The following is an 18002-nucleotide window of genomic DNA, read 5'->3' as shown; positions in this document are numbered from 1 at the left end:
CGACACGTGGTGAAATTTGGTACATATTCGTCAGACAAAGTACTACATAGTTCTTTAGTTGTCCCAGAGATGGCAGTACTTGTATCGACTACAGAAATTTTTCAGACCTATTGAGTATGTCATATTATAAACAGAAGAAGTGGAATTACATATAGATGTGGGTAAAAAAAGTTCCAGATGACATTTTACCCACCGGGTTGGTCTAGTGGTGAACGCGTCTTCTCAAATTAGCTTATTTGGAAGTCGAGAGTTCCAGCGTTCAAGCCCTAGTAAAGCAAGTTATTTTTACACGGATTAGAATATTTGATCGTGGATACCGGTGATCTTTGGTAGTTAGGTTTCAATTAACCACACATCTCAGGAATGGTCGAACTGAGACTGTACAAGACTACACTTCATTTACACTCATACATATCGTCCTCGTTAGTATTATCTGAACGGTAATTACCGGAGGCTAAACAGGAAAAAGAAAGGAAGGTAATGACAGTTTAATAGAAGCATTCAATACTTTAGAGGTAAGAAAACTTCTACTGCATTGTTTCAAGTATGCTTTACACTTTAGCTGTGCTTTAAATGTTAAGTGTTAAAATATCTCTTGTACATCCTTATTTTCATTGCGTTGAATTAAATTAAAAAATGAATCATTGTCCTCAGATGTACTAGTACTAGTGATGGCAGGTCAGCCACAAGAAAAACAAAATTCAAAAGAAAATTTCTGTTGCAATAAAAAGTATTTAGAATAGGGCTAAATTACTATTATTTTTAAGCATATGATGTCTCTCTTTAAATAGTTTTTTTACCAAAAAAAGTAATTTCTTAGTGAATTAAGTTTTTATTCCTTAAAGCTGTTATCTGAGATATCTTAAATCTGTTGGACACAATTATTTTTTATAAACAGTAATCTAGGTATTAAAAAATCAAAAAACTATACTAAGTAACATCAAAATGTTCACCTGGTTTAAGATTTAAATTTTTTGTAAATGGTACTGAGTATATCTATTTGCTGATTATTTATTTCAGTAATAACTGCTTCGGTTCAAATGACCCGAAGCAAAATATATATATATATATACACACATACATTCATTATTTTTTTAAAAATCAATCCTTTGAAGACCCATATCACCTCTGTACTAATAATATAAATTTAAATATATTAAGTTAAATTATATATATTTAAATTATAATAAGTATATTTATTATCAAATAAATAATAATAGAATAAGTATAGTGTAATATATTTAAATAGTGTATATTTTTAAATTATAAGTATATATATTAATTTAGTAAAATCAATTCTTTTATTGTCCACATCCACCTCTGTACTAATTGATTAAAAGCAAAAACATCAAGTTGTATATTTATAATATGTAATTTTACATGAACAATTAAAAGATTGGATCAACTGTAGATGCGAGAAAATTGTGAAAGTACTCTTTTGTATGTATAATGATATAAGGTAAGTGTTATCCTATCTAATTTAATTTTAATCTGTACTTGACGACTCCAAGTTATTTACACACGCACATACGCGCAATATACACATATCAATAATTAACAAAATTTTAATTTCAAATAATACATTAAAAATAAGAAAGAAAAATTTTAAAGAAGATTAAATAAATTAAGAATAAGTAATACATACTGTCACTAGAACGTTGCCTTCGTCTTCTTGCTGGCTTTTTGTTACTTTTTTTGTTGCTATCAATGCCAGTCTTGTTACTTTTTCCTTTATTGACAAATACTTCATTTTTTTTATTCTTATTATCATTAATATTCTTACAAATATCAACTGTTATATTACCATCAGAAGCGTTTTTACTATCTGCTTTAGTATCAGAAGGTACAATTAAATCTGAAATAGATAGCTTATTAGTAGTTTCTGTTGTCCCAGTTTTATCTCTGGCAGAGGATGAATTAACGGTTTCATTTTTTTTCTTATTTAAACAACCTAATTCAGCATCGTTAATATTATCAAGATCTTCATCTGAACTATCCAAACTTCCTCGATGCGCTGATGTTTTTGGCAGAGGGAAATATCGAGGGTCATCTTCTGGATTATATGAAGGAGCATTTGATGACTGACACTGCGGGGGGACAGTTGTTGGAGTCTTGCCAGAAACTGAAATGTTATTTACACTTTGTATTTTATTATAAGGATTCCTGCGACTAGTTCTACCTAATGGAGAAGGAGAAGTGTCACGCTCACCTTGTAAGAATTTGATGTAACTCGCCATAAAACCGCCTGTATTTGAATTTGAGATCTTCTTTTCTGGCATTGTAGTGGTCGACATTTGTCTCTGCCCGACTTCAGATGATACAGCCAGATTACAATTATTCAAGAAATCCAGTTCTTCTTCAATATTTGGAACTATCACTTTAGGTTGTTCATCAAAAATGGCCTTATTGTTCTGCGACTCACTGCTTACAGATGCTTCTGTACTGCCAGCTGATAATTCGACACTGATATTCTGTAAATCATTTGATAGAGAAGACTCGCACTGTGAATTCAATGAAACATTAATTCCAGTAGGGGTATTTGATAAAGGTAGATTATTACAAAATGAAATGGATGGTGGCATAGTTGTTGTTGACAGCTGTGGTGGATTATGATGGGAAGGGTAAATTGGAGCAGATGGCAAATTCAGAGACTGGTTGCTTTGATGTTCCGTATTTACACAAGGACTACTACTACTATTACTAGTTTTACTACTACATTCGGTTAAATTTGAATCAGGGGAAGGCCTTTCATTACTAATTTTCATGGAGCCTGACAAATTCCAGCGTTCGTAATCAACATAATTATCATTCTGTTGTAAATTATTATTATGTGCTGGAGGAGGAATCCTTCCCATCGATGGAATATTTAGACCAAAGGTATCGGCATTTATAGTATTCTTTCCAAGATTCTTTTTATGTTTTACTAATGAAGATGGACTGTTAGCAGACATACAAGATTCTGTTATTTTCTTTTCATTACTAGAGTTCTGTTTAGCGTTTTCAGAGGTCTGGTTTGCTATACAACAATCAAAATACACCGCCTGGTGATCATTTCTTGTTAAAGCTGATCCTGCTCCATACGCTGATGAACTAATAACAGCGGTAGCTTTACCACTGCTACTCAATTGTTCTTGTTCAGATGAAACCAACTCCCATGCAGATGTAGTCGAAGCTGTTTGTATGACACAATCAGAATTTGGGTTAACATAGCTTTTACCATTCAATGATTCATGAACTGACCGCCTCTGCATTGTAACATCTAAAGGTGACAAGCTTTCCTGAGTCCCTTCTCTAGCACTTCCTGTTTGTTTCATATTGTAATTATGTTGCTGACACGGAGCAGCCGTTATTGATGAAACCTGGATCTGATGTGTCGGTGAATGGATCGATGTAACAGGGCTATTATATATAGGATATGCAGGGCTTGGTACATGAGACAGAGGACTTGACTGTAAATGCGCCTGCAATGGACTTGGCATCCTCGGTACAACAACACCAGTACAATCTGGACTTTTCTGAGTCACCGATATCGTGGTCGTGCCTATCATATCTACTGGCGATGACTTGATGGGTGCTGTATTTTGACAATACGGTACAGGGGACACAACGGGCCTATGTGGGGAATGATACTGTGATGAAGTTACTAAATTTCTTGGTGAACTTCTAGCTTGTAAATTGACACCGCTATTAATAGCACTATTATAATTCGCTATAGGTCGATGAAGAGAGGGCATTGCTGACATGGCAAAACATACTGGAGATGATTGGCCACTACCAGACTGTTCCCCAAGTTGAACATCAGATGATGTCAGTCTTCTATCTAAAGTTGTAGAGCCAACATTAAGTTGTGTTTTATTATTATTAATGTTATTACTTAAAAACATACTATTAGACTGCAAACATGATTTGTTTACATTCTGATAATTATTAATACTGTTATTATTTGCAATCGGTGGTGAAGTAGTCGTATTTACATCATGACCTATGATCACTTGTTGCTGGCTTTGACAGGACTGCAAGTTAGTACAATTTAAACCGCATTTGCACGTAAACTTAGAAGCAGATCTGGTTATAGTCGGTACACTCTGGTGTTGTGAATGTAAACCACCACTGGGAGGATGATACAAAACATTATTTACAAGTGATTTGACAGCAGATGATGAATGTGATATCACTGGAGTGGTTTTACTCAGCGGTGAGTTTGGAGTTCTATCAGACTTCTTATTAGAAGCATTAATAATAACATTCTCTTGACTGAAGTCTGAAATGGTTACAGTATTTGAATCATGAGAACGATTAACTGTTTGTGTACCACCAATATGTGCATTAAACGTATTCTCAAACGGTACTGCAGTATTGATTTTTTGTGATGTAGAACCTCTACCATTTAAAACACTTTCATGCGGAAGGATGCCGAATGGACTGTGAAGTTGTGCATGAGCAACAGTCGGTTGGTAAGGTGTCGATGGTGTAGAGGTTTGATGGTCGAACAATGCACCTGCAGCAGCTGCCAATGTCTGATGATGCATAGTGCCATAAGAGCCAACAATATCTGCAGCCGCTGTAGTACTTGATTCAGCAGCAGCTCCATGATGTTTCAACGTCTGATGGCGCTGATTCAATGCAGAACTGTAATGAGCTTTCTGGTGAAACAGTGGAGAAAAAACATCGTAACCGACAGGAGGTGGTGAAAGAAATCTACCGGGATTAAAAGAGGAAGGTGATGTCACAGCACTTGATGATACATGTGCGGCTTGTAGCAACAGCTGATGAGACGTCGTAGCAGTGCTACTGGAATTAACAGCATGGGAACCAGTAGGACTAACACCAATAGCTGCCAGTTGATGATAATCACTTGTTCCTGTCACTCCTGTGGTATTTGCTAGCCGGTTATAAGAAGCGGCATACGCCGACCATGGGCCAACTGGATCCATTTATAAGGCCTTTCACCCATATAACTAAAAAGTCTTTATCCAGCATTCACCCTTAACATTATATTGTAGATATTTTATAACATGTTACCATCAGTATAATAATTTATTGTTCATCGGTTCAGACATAAAACCGATGTTTTATCATGACATCCATATCAGTCCCGATATTCTCAACCTCATCTCATCCTGAAAATCAATCAACATAATGTTTGAGCCAGGCTTTTATTTATATTTCATTACAAAAAGAAAAAAAATTACATGAACAATAATAAGCTAATGGATGCAAAAATTATGTAATACAGAAATTGGTAATAAAAATACTTTAATGTACATACTAATATTAAAAATTTTTTAAATCCATTAAAATTTATATCACACAACTGAACACCAGCGTTAATTAATCACTTCATTAGTTTATTAAATGCTAGAGTATTATTTTTAAATCATAATTTAAAAATACACTCATAACAAGTTTTCTTCTGGCAGGATGGATGTTCACTCAACAAAAAAAAAAAAAAAAAAGAAAAAGTTAACGTAAAGCAAAGTAAACAGCTAAGTGTACTTTCTAACAACCCAAAGTAATATTTGCACTCTTAATGCTCAACACACAAAAAACAATCAACGATGGAATTCATAAAACTAAACCACAATTCATATATAAATTAACACAAAATCAGACTAAGATGTTACAATATCTCATGTTTTGTTCAATACTATCATACTGATGGTGTACAGTTTAGGTAAGTGCAATCACATGCTGTACCTTAGCCCCAATTACAGTATAAATTTGGTAAATATTAAACACGCAACAATGCTGGGCAAACATAGTTTGAGAGACAGCACAGTATGAAATCAAAGTTGAAATTTCACTGCCACAAAATTTTATGTAACTAATCCATGTAAATCTTGGAAGTAATGAGCATCTGAAGAAATGGGTATGAAGCAAAGACTCAAAAGCAGCATCAAATAAGGACTCAGAAGAAAGAATCCCTCATAGCCTCTCCAATCCAAATTTAACAATCAGGAAGAGGAAGAATATATTGCAGGAATGCTTTTTAATAGAAATATTAGAGGAATAGCTAAAGAAAAGATACAGTTGATAAAAGAATTCAAAGGAAAAAGGATGTAGAATGTAAACTGATAAATTCCCAAAACATACAATCTAACAAAGGTTGGAGGCAGAAGAACAAATGGATGTACATGAAAAGGTGGGAGATATTGAGCATATGTTTATAGTAGGGCCAAACAAAGGATTTAATAGGAATAGCCAGAAATTGGGAAGTCTGATGATTTCTACAATGACCAACTAAAAAAGGGATGACTAATATTTTATAAAAAAAGAGACTTTTTTATTTTTACAATACACAAATTACACTTTTTACAAATTTTCTGTATGCTACATCTTTTCAAATAAGTTTGTTTTTCCCCCACATGATGGCACTCTCTATAATGTTTATCAATATTTTAAGCCGTATTAGATGCACAGTTCAAATTTGGCAGCCAAGTAATTAGGATTTATTTTATTACAAATGAAATTTATTTTGTTTAAAAACAACTGAACAAAGGATTTGCATCAAATTTTATCTCAAAAATGGAATGCTGTGAAGTATTTACTGCTATGCATAAAAAATGTACAATGTAGTGGTGAATACATTAGAGAAGGCTTTTTCCGACGAATATAAACCTAAGTTTATGAGTAATACAAATGATTTCAAGAAAGCTATAGACAAAAAAGGGTTGGGCTTATCAACAACCGATGAAAATATCAACAAAATAAAAGATATTGTGATCAATAATCATTGAATCATTTATTAAAGAAGTGGGAATCTCTTACGACAGGTGTGAAACAATTTTGACTGATATTTTGGGTATGAGATGAGTAGCAGTAAAATCTGTTCTAAACTGTTGAATTTTCAACAAATTAATATTGTTGAACAATTGTTAGCTGAAATCATTTATGATTCAGAATTATCAAACATGTCATAGCAGGTATTAAAACATAGGTGCGTGGTTATGATACTGAAACAAAGGTCCCATCATCCAAGTGGAAACTTCCTTCCTGAAGAATGAAAACCAAAAAAATGCATACAGAGTTCAATCAAACATTAAGGTTCTCTTACAATGATGTCATCCATTATGAATTTTTACCACAATTGGTTGTACGGTCTCAGCAAACTGTACTATTTAGTAGTTTTATACCATTTGCGTAAGGCAATCTGAAGAAAATGACCATAAAATGTAGACATACAATTCTTGGTTTTTGCACTCCAGTAACACTCCACCTCATACTTCCAACTATTAATTTGTGATCATTTAACCAAAAATAACACCATATCTATGCTGCAATCTTTGTATTCTCCAGCCCTATGCCTTTTTCTTGTTCCCACTGATTAAGAGAACATTACAAGGATGATTTGCAACTACAGAGAAATAAAAAAAGACATTAAGAGCACTTAAGATTACATCAAAAAATTGTTTTCCACAACTGTTTTCAGGATTGGAAGAAATGCTGACATAAGTGTGTTGCAACTCTGTGGGAGGGACTACTTTGAAGTTAACATATTATAAAAGAATAAGAAAATTATTTTTGATAAAAATTAAAATTTTCATTTATATTTGCTACATACTTTGTAAGTCTAATTTGATTAATAAAAACGAAGTTAAATCATCCAACAAATTACATCATACAACTGCAGAAACAAAAACATTTTGAGGCTTGAATAATGAATAACTAACCAATGCAAATCTCAAAACGACTATTTTACAGCTATCACATGCAAAATTAATGGGAGAATCAGAAGAACCTCAAAAAAACTGCTACACTATTATCAAACAATTAATGCTGCAAGTATCTAGTGGTATCAAGTATCAAGTAGCTAGTGGTATCAGCATTCTAATTCAACTATGAATTAACATGAAGATTTATGCAAAGGCTGCTGAGAAAGTTTTGCCTTCAAAATTATAACTTCAGTTTTTATAATTTTTCACACTAATTTCAACCACACATTTATAACCTTCTCCATCCTTTGAAACCACTTTTCAAAAATCCTGCCATGTTTTGTCGGAGATCTGGGCACACTCACTGGCCCAAATCCTTAGGGAAATCATCGCTGATAAAATGCCTCCTTCTCTTACACTAAAAAATATGACCATCAATTTCTTCTTCACTCCTCTGGATCTTCAAACAGCCACAGGGGTCTCCACACCTTTGAACACCCACATTTTGTTCTGAGCCTTGGTCAGGACATCATAATAGTAAATCCTGACCTCCACAGGGAAGAAACCCGGCCTTGTAACAATCCTGGTTGCTACATACTCCCTCCGTCCCTAGTCCTATGGGCTTTACCAGAACCCTCTAAATTTGATCTTGACATCCATGGCCTCTGTCAGGATGCCACTGATGCAAATGCCTTGGCAGACATTTCCATCAGTGTATTTACACAACCTACTATCATCTTCATATGGCCTTTTCCAACGACCACTTACCACAATGTACAACCCTCAACTATCAAATTAAGCAATGCGTGGAAGCGCGATCCCCGCACTTACCTCTTACTTATAAGGTTTCATACAAAAACTCTTCCCCCATATCTAACTTTAATTAAATTATGCACTAGGATCATTACTTAAATTGAGTCTTTATCTTTAAAAACCAAAAATATATTCTCATACCAACAAAACAAGTATTGATGACAATGTTGTCTAATAATTCAATTAACTCAGTCATCTTGATTTACTTTAAAATCAAGAAACAAATTCACAAATTTAATATGCCTCTAATGAAAACATACCCTATCTCTCTGCCTGGTCCACTTTCAGGAGCAAGGTCAATGCCTATACCCTCTCACACTGCAGCTCCAGCATAGAGTTCTCCAAACATTGATTCTCTTTCTAACAACAGTTATCTCAGCTAACCAGGGCTCGATGCCAAAAAGCCTATCTTGGCGAAGTAAGCACCCAGGTGGGACCCTAGCCACACCTTGGTTGTTATTCTATCTATAAATCCATAACAACATTGGATCCTCTCAGCCATCCTCTGCAGGGCTAAGAATATTATAAAGCCAGCAACCTATGTTCCACTCCCTTTTGGTTTTCCAATTAACTTTTAGATTAAATCCAGAATTGAACCTTGCAAGCTCTATAACTACTTTGATATGTTAGCTTTGTACCTGGAACAGACATATAAGACATGGTACACATCATCAGTGGCCCTACAATCAGTCCTTTTGCTACTCCCTGGATGCATTTATGAAGGAACTTATTAGCATGGATCTAGAGAATATTCTGCCGGTATATACTATCCCTCCATGGTCCTGAACCAGACCTAACACTAACACTGAAATTCCAGACCAACTAACAAAGCAAGAGAATACTGAATTATTAACACAAAGTTCTATAGAAATTATAAAATTAAAATTTTCTTAACATTTACACTGATGACTCATCTAGGGCGGTTAATTGTCTTTCAGGCTCTAGCGTCTACATTCCAGACCTAAATATGCAATATCTGGTCCCTTTTCTCTTCATCTAGTCTTGAAAATGAATTAATGGCTACACTTGTGGCGCTGCAGATATGCTGTGATCTGCTTCAGGGTGAGATGAATTTTCAAAGACTTGAAAACATCCCTGTACACACTCTAAAAGCCTGTACACAAACTATAAGCCTTCACCTTTTTTCTGCTATATTAAGCAAATACATGACCTGCTTCACAAAACAAACAAAAAAATAAGCTTCCAGTGGATTCCAGGCACTGTGGTGTAGCAGGCAATGAAGACAACAGATTAGAATCAAGGCAGAAGAATCTTCAAAACCTTCTTCCAAATGTGGAAATCCTCCTTGAAGGACAGACTACTCTACAACATACAGAGAGAACCAAACGATCTAATGATTTACAAAGAAAAGTGCAGACGTTCATGGCCAGAATCAGAACCGGTCATATAATTACGCAACAATATTTATACAGGTTTCATCTGACTGAATCCAATATGTGGAAGATGTGGTGTTGCTGTAGAAACAATTAAACATATAATCTTCAAATGCAGTTACAGTAAGGATAACAAAGCGAAACAAGATCTGATTGAATGTCTGAAGGCCTTGAATCAAACTGGAACATGGAATAACATTATTTTAAAGCGCAAGAAACTTTTACAAATGGCTGAAAAATTGTACAAGATGCACCGTGCTTTCAATATTGGATGATGTTGGATGCACGCAGCAATATGTAAGAAGTAAGAAAGTACATAATTTGTAATAAATCACTATTTATCAATAAATTTTTTATATATATACTGAAATGAATAATAATTCAAGAATTTCATTAATTCATAATTTATACTCATAAACTGAAATAAAACAATTATTTCAATGTTAGTTTTTTGCATTTATTTATTAGAATAACATGAATAGTACCGAATTTGGGTCAATGATTCAAACTTGTAATATGATTTAAGAAAGTAAAAAATAGTTTTAAAAAGAAAATAATAAAATTACAACACTACGGCCTAAGGTTCAAGTTACAAGGGTACATATTATTGATAGGAACAACTAGAGATGAGTTGTAACTTCTGAGCAAAAAAATATCCACTTTTCCTCTAAAGAGACTCCAGAAAATCCATTAACAGAATATAAATGATATTTAATAAGATATTTTCTTAATCAGTCTTCTTTCTCATTTTACTTTTAATTGCATTCATATTTTAAGGTGTCAGATGGCTTATAATAAAAATCTACTTGGAATTGGGTAGATTCTTATAAATTTCAGTTTTATGGGCTGCCATGTAGTTTTATGTATGCTTCAAGTAAGATACTAAGTATTCTGAGTAAAAGAATAAACTTATGTTCATGGGAAAGTCATGCTTTTATTCTGTCTAAACATCTTCCAAAAATTTTCTCTCATATTCAGAACAAAATTGTGCATTCAATAATTAGAAAAAAAATTCTTTCCATAGATTTCTCCGATGCAATCAGAAACAAACTAATCTATAATAATTATTTAGAACACTTTAGTAAATCCTAATATATTTCTGATATTTTATTATTCTTAATTGTTAGCCCACAAATAAAAGATTTTTTCTCCTTTCCTAATTTTTTTTTATTAACTCAATGCTGCATTATTATTGTTTTTGAAAGTACAAAAACCTGTCGAAATGTGATTGTTCAGTATTAATATCTATACAACCTGATTTACAAGATCATTCACTACTTTTTCAGTTGCTATAAAATTATTTTTTTGGTACAGATGCCAACAAGCCATCTACAAAACCAATTATCATCTCTTCTGATGTCCTGTCCTCATTCACTAACATTGTTGTTCCCGATCCAATCATATAATTCATTTATGTAGAATAAACAGATGAGATCCAAATGTAGACTGAAAGCCAGAACTAACTTTCATAAGGTATGATTTAAAGCTATTAAGATTCACTGACAACAAATCTTCTTTTGGTAAAAAAGGCTGCGATTGATTTATTGTCAGGAAAGAAAACCCGATTCCTAAATAAATAACTGAAACCAAAGAAATGGAATATTGCAGGTGACAGGGATGTGAAATTAAATATTAAGACTACTAAAAACAATATACTGTGAGAGGGAGAATTTTATTTAAATGTAAAATTACAAAGATGGAAAGGTAATTCAGACATTTAAAGCAGACGGGCACAAACAAGCAGACTATCATGCTGAAAAGAAATCTATTAGTATCAAACATACATTATAACCTCTTTTGTTTATTCAAAATGTTGGCTCTGCTTGAAACTTTTACAGTGGAAAAACAACACGCGGTAAAAATGTTTATTTTGTGAAAGTGTTAATTGTAAAAATTTCTATAAGTGCATCGAACAATTCTGTGTAAATTCATTGATTTTTACACTACCGCTACGATTAAAGTCATAGCGAAAGACTTGAAGTTTTGACTACTTTGCAAATAGGATTAACGATCTCTTATTCACAAAAATTTGGGAAAATGCTGACATTTGTAGTGCGAGTATCTGTACCATCCATTCCATTACCCATGATAATCTGAAATAACATAGAACGCATTCAAGGCAGGTTCCAAGACGGTTGATCCAAAATCAAAAAAACACTCAAATTCACATTTGTACAATACTTAAATGACGATGTTTAGCAGAAGGTAAAATTTTTTAGAAGGCATAATAACTTGTGATTAAACTTGGATTCATCATTCTGAGCCGAAATCCAAACGTCTAAGTACGGAATGGAAAATCAAGAGTCCGCCTGCAAAGAAAAAATTTAAAACCTATCTATCACCCGGTAAAGTGATGCTAACGGTGTTTTGAGACTATAAAGGCCCAATTTATTTAGAACAATCTACAACCAAAAGAGTACTATTGTGACAGAAAATCAAGTTAACCTGTAACAAGTAGGAAAAGGCCTGGTTCTCTCTTAAAAGGCATAATTCTTCTGCATGATGTTTTTCTGCATACCGTTCGAAAGATACGGGAAGCTATTCAAAATTGAGTAGGGAGGAGGAATTTCCGCATACAAATTGTCATAATTCTTGAAAAAAAAAACACATGAAAATAGGAAAAACAGAATGGAAGCCTTTTAAATGACGCAGTTTTTCTAATGGTGTAGAAGTAAGATTACATACATCCTACACTCTCTCTTTTAACATTAACACCATAAAGAAGGAATTCCTGTAAAAATTGGCTTTTGACTTACTTCGAGCTGAAAGTGAACGCATCAAAAATAGATGAATGAAATAAGCATATCTATCTGTTGGATCATACCTATCGAAAACTGTCAATCCCTTTAAAAGGTGCGAAATGCGCTCCTCATCTACACAATCTATAGCCGATAATTTTTGAATCACTTTCACTTTAAATGGGACGAGACTGAGCTTCTTGTGAACTACTTTGAGTGCAACTGCAACACTGATGTATTTCTGTAGGCCTTTTGATAAGACTGCATTGCGTAGCAGCTGATATGTCTTGCAATTTTTTTTCATAGGGTCAACCGTTTTGCTCATGGTCCATAACGATCCCGTCTCTATAAATTTCTCAATTAGGGCTCCTATTACACCTAAATGTATCTCTTCAGAGGTAACACACCCTCCCAATGCTGCTGCCACTCTTGAAAAACCAGTTCTCATATGCATTTTTTACAATGGCCCAAAAGTCCATCAGTGAATTTTCTTTCTATTTTAAACCTTCTCAAATAGTAAATAGTCAAGGAGTTGAAAAAGTTTTCAATTTGGAAAATAAAGAAAGGTCTGGTAAAAACATATATCATATATCGAGTGAGCATGTCAACTGAAGAAGTATAGTAATTAAAATTTCAGTCAAAGATTCATGAAACATGAGGGATATCTGCTACTGAAAGCATGAAATATTAAGGTTTGGGCTAAAATTCGAACATGTAGTGGGCCAAAGCACATACAACCAATGCATTTAACATTTTTGTAAGAATTACATTACTAGATTCATCAGTATATTGCTCTCCCTCTTTCCCAAAATGTCAAAAGATTAACAGAATGCATGGTTTTAAGTACTATATGAGATTGTTGCAATCTTGAATGTTAGCTTGAGAGCCATAGTGTTGTCACCATTCATAATAATCCATACAATTAATACACACTGATCCCCAAAATATGTTTCATTATTTTAAGAATCTCCATAAATGTTTATCAAAATGTTAATTTCCTGCTTATAGATTTACAAGCTGTATTGAATATCACAAAAAAACACCCTACACACACATGTGCGTGTGCATGCACACAGAGCTATAGTATGTAGTTGAGCGACTACAGTAGGATGATATAACTGACAAGGCAACTACAATGAATACCACTATACAACATTATTTACCAGGCTATGCTGACCTAGCACTCTGAAAAGTTTACAAAATTTTTGAACTGATCTTTAACAGAACAAAGCCTTTCTAAATAAAAATTTTAATTCTGTACCAAAACTTTAATTACCTGATCAAAAGCTTTGATACAAATGTTGAAGATGTTCTATTGAGAAAGAACAGGCTGATACCCAGTAACAGATAACAGAAAGACAAGATATAAATGGATATTTTTGTTTTGGCAATTAGAAGATGACAACACTACATCGGTCTATTAGTACACATAATCTCTTAGGGTCCATGTTAAGTTAAAGTACAGTGGTGCATTAATTAGATGCTACTAGTTACTTTAAAGTTGTCTCAAGACAATAAGGCAATTCAAAGTTTGTTTTTTAATGTCATTTTACTATATTTTGTAGACTCAAATCATGGTGTTATAATTATGAAATTTTATTATCCTTGACAGTTGGCAGTGAGAATACAAAACTATTGTTTTTTGTGACCAACCTAATCAAATTTGCTTTACCAAACTTTCTAAATCAAGTCATACCGTTTTAATTATTCTTCCAAATTTTACTCTTTTTTGTGAAAGTAAGTTAGCGATAAACAGTGCAGGTATTATAGCAAAACTTTAAAAAACAAATGTTTCTTTGCATTAAATTTCATTTGGCTTGTCGCTAAAGAGTTTTTTTATAATAAAAAAAAAATTCCTGCAGTCAAAGACTGAACCGCATTTGACGGAAATCAGGCGCTAGACGCTATACTGGCAACAACTAAAAAACAGTAATACTAAATTGTAATTTATTACTTTTTCATCTATAAAAAAAATGGTTTCAATAAGTTGTGTTAAAAAAGGGTTTCACCACATTTTTTAAGCACACCTTCATTATTATTCAAATCTGAATAAAATACAGTAAACAAGTGCAACATTTAAAATGTATAAAAAAAAGAAGCATAACACACATTCACGCACAAAAATAGCAATATCACATGCATTCATTTCACATTATGAGTAAATTACACAATAAAGCAAAAATAAATTAGTAAATCAGCATAAAAAACTGAAACCAAAACCAATGATGGTATAAGACATGTAATGAATAAAAATAAATAAAAATAATGTTTGAAAATTACAAAATCTGTCATAGAAATTAAACAAAGCCTGGCTAAAACATTAATCCATATTAAACTGTTAATCAAATCAACCAGTCCAGTCTCTGATCGGTTAAATGTGTTATATGATAAGGTTAGGAAAGGTTAAATAATGAATGACAGAATAAATAAATAAAAAATACATAAGATAAAATTCAATAAAACAAGCTTAAGAAAATTAAAACCAACACACAAAAGTACATTATAATAAACAATCAAAAACGGAATATTTATCGCTATAAATAATTACCTAATAGCAGTAATGGGGGCAACCCACACCATAATTTCCATGTTCTGTTATTTTATTAAAAAATTCATAATGATGCAAGTCGATACCCACTGGCTATGAAATAAAGTAATTAAATTGTTTTAATCATGATAAGATTTATTATTAATTCCAAACTTAAGAAAAAGGGAAAAGGGAATTTCCCTATCCTGTATTTTTCACCTAAAACAAATTTTTCAATCGCCTAGGATTATAAAGTAGCTGGTACATACCAATGGCAAGGTCAAATCGGAAATTACAGCTGAAAGCCAAAAATCTGGTTTGATTAAATATTACACAATTTTAGCAGTTTTCTTTTACAAAGTAAAATTACTTAAATCTTAAGTGAAATTACATAATAAATTTTCTCATAATTAAATTCTCTACAAATTTTGTAATAGATATTTATACGTTTTGTCAAAAACAATGTAATTTATTACATTAGTTTTATGTTATTACATTAGTTAAGTAATGTAATTTATTTATTTATTGAGCAGTAAAATAAATAATATTTATATTACCATAAAATTCGCATTCAAAAAAACTTTATAGCCTTATTTTATTTGAGAAAGCTGAAATTAGGTCATAATTTTTCACTAATAACTCAAGAGCAAAGTATTTCTGGACCCGTGTTTATATAACCTTTCCAGTATTTAATCAGAGTAATTTGTCTGTAAAATTTAGTAAAAACATCCTGTGATAACAACAGATAATTAATCACTAAAACCTTTATTAAAATACTTTCACAGTAGTAGTGATTAATCAAATGAAAAAAGTACAATATTCTTTCTTCAGTCATAAATAATAAAACTGACTAAAATTTATCAGAGACGACTAAATTTTAACCGACGATATCCTCAATTGGTTGGCTGACCACTAACACCTAAAACTAATGAAATTGTTGTTACAAACGTTAAAGAAGAAGTTCTAACCATCTTTTAATTGTTTGCAAGCTAAACAAGAACTAAACATTTAAAGAATTGTCTGTTATGAAACTGTAATCCATAACTTAGGCGTGAGACACACTGTAACTAAATTTGCACCTCGCCACTTGACTATCAAGTAAAAACAAATTTATACTGGTGTTAGTCAAGAACCTATTTTAAACTCTTTTTTAAAAGACATCATAAGAAACGTGGATGTATGGAAATAATGTTGAAACAAAAGCTCCATCACAATGAGGGGTCAAAATTATTAACATTATTGAAAAAATGGACAAGTTTGACCAAATGTTGAAGTTGGTTGAAAGTTTTTTTTTTACTTATATTTTCAACTTGTCTTTCTCATGATCAACCAAGGAAACACATTAAGCTAAGGAAGTATATTTTCTTGAAATAGTGAAATATTTTTTTGAAGCTATAAAAAAAGATCAACGTTCCATGCTGATTATACACAGACTAAAAAAAAATTATATATATACATGATGAATGCTCCATGTTGACTATGCTCACGTTCCTATTAATCCATTACTATTTGGTGAAACATGGGATAATGACTACTCTACATTTTTATTTTGCTTGATCTAGCAACAGCAGACTTTTTATTTTCCAAATTACAAATCTCATTGAAAGGCCAAAGTTCTGAATTTACTGATTCTATCATGAAAAATTTGCTAGTAAAACTGTGCAGAATGAAGAATATTTCAAAGGGTGGGGGAAATATGGAGAGCAGGGAGTATAATCAAAGTGGAGAGGAGTACTTGAAAACAAAATGACTAAATAACAACATCTAAGGTAAGCAAACATAAGTTAATGTTTATTATTTAAAAAGGTATAAAAATTTACCAGCCAAAACTCAAATATGTGACCTTGAGTCAATTTTTAGTGAGAATGTAAGCTTTTTTTTTATCCTAATACATACCATTAAATTGGCGAACCTTTTGAAGTTCCATACAGATATATGGTTATTTAAAAATGGTACTTTGAAAAATTATGGAAAACGCAATTTAATTTAAAAATTTAACCAAATGTCTAAGACTAGAAATATAAGAGATTAAATATAGAAATATAATACAAATTAGAGATTTGTAGGCAGCTGCTGCATCTCTAGTTCATAGTATATATACCTGTAGCTTGTAAATCTCAGGATCACATGCCATGATGTATTATTATAAACCAACAGAACAGTGGGTGGGAAGAGTATTAATTAAATGCTAATTATTTTAATGCGACTAGATCTCTTTAGATCTAATTGAACTAGATCTAACTCGCATTGTACAAAAATATATCTATAAATATCTATTTTTATATATATATAGACAGGTAAATGCTACCTGTGAAATTTAAAAAAAAAAGGCAAAAACGATCATGGGATGAATTTGAACAACAAACAAATAAGCACACACATATAATTTACCAATCATTTACTAAGATTGTAAAATATTATATTTACATTTCTGAACCAGTCAGGCAAAACCTGATGGTTGTAGGTTATCTGAGTGAAGTCAAATTACACCCCAAAATGGCATAAAAGTTTTCAAATACAGAAAGCATCCTACACTAGGCTTAGAAGTATAAGTGTTGGTCTCTTTTGAATATTTAGGAGCTTAACATCAGTTTTATCCGTAATTAACATCAGCAAATAATACAGAGCAACAAATTAATATTATTGAATAAATGTGAATTTTTTACGATTTACAATAATTTTCTTACAGAACATGAAAGTTATTAGCAATCTAAATAAAAATATACATATAGCACAACATACATTTCTTACCTCTTGCAAAAAGAAATTTCACAGTAACATAAAATAAATGAGTGAACACCCAATACTGCATTGTATAAATCCTTTTTCTCTTAAAATCACCAAAGAAAAAAACGACAAACTTTTTTTTTTTAATTTT

General features: G+C 32.2%; 1 protein-coding gene across 3 annotated transcripts in view; it reads right to left on the bottom strand.

Annotated features, from left to right (window-relative positions):
• The window catches only part of LOC142320438 (uncharacterized), an 81775-nt gene that overhangs the window by 43558 nt on the left and 20215 nt on the right, over positions 1–18002 (bottom strand). The window contains exons 2-3 of one of the 3 annotated variants that reach the window (XM_075358208.1): positions 2210–5120; positions 1646–2122 (exon numbers count right to left, since the gene is read on the bottom strand). In XM_075358208.1, the coding sequence (XP_075214323.1) occupies positions 1646–2122; positions 2210–4934 (3202 nt within the window). In that variant the 5' untranslated portion in view covers positions 4935–5120. Of the gene's footprint in view, positions 1–1645; positions 5121–18002 lie in introns of all 3 variants that reach the window. The other 2 variants (XM_075358207.1, XM_075358209.1) reach the window with 2 other exon arrangements.

Source organism: Lycorma delicatula, chromosome 2 (assembly GCF_047948215.1).
Source record: "Lycorma delicatula isolate Av1 chromosome 2, ASM4794821v1, whole genome shotgun sequence".
Lineage (NCBI taxonomy): Eukaryota > Metazoa > Arthropoda > Insecta > Hemiptera > Fulgoridae > Lycorma > Lycorma delicatula.
This window is presented reverse-complemented; position numbering and strand designations above follow the sequence as displayed.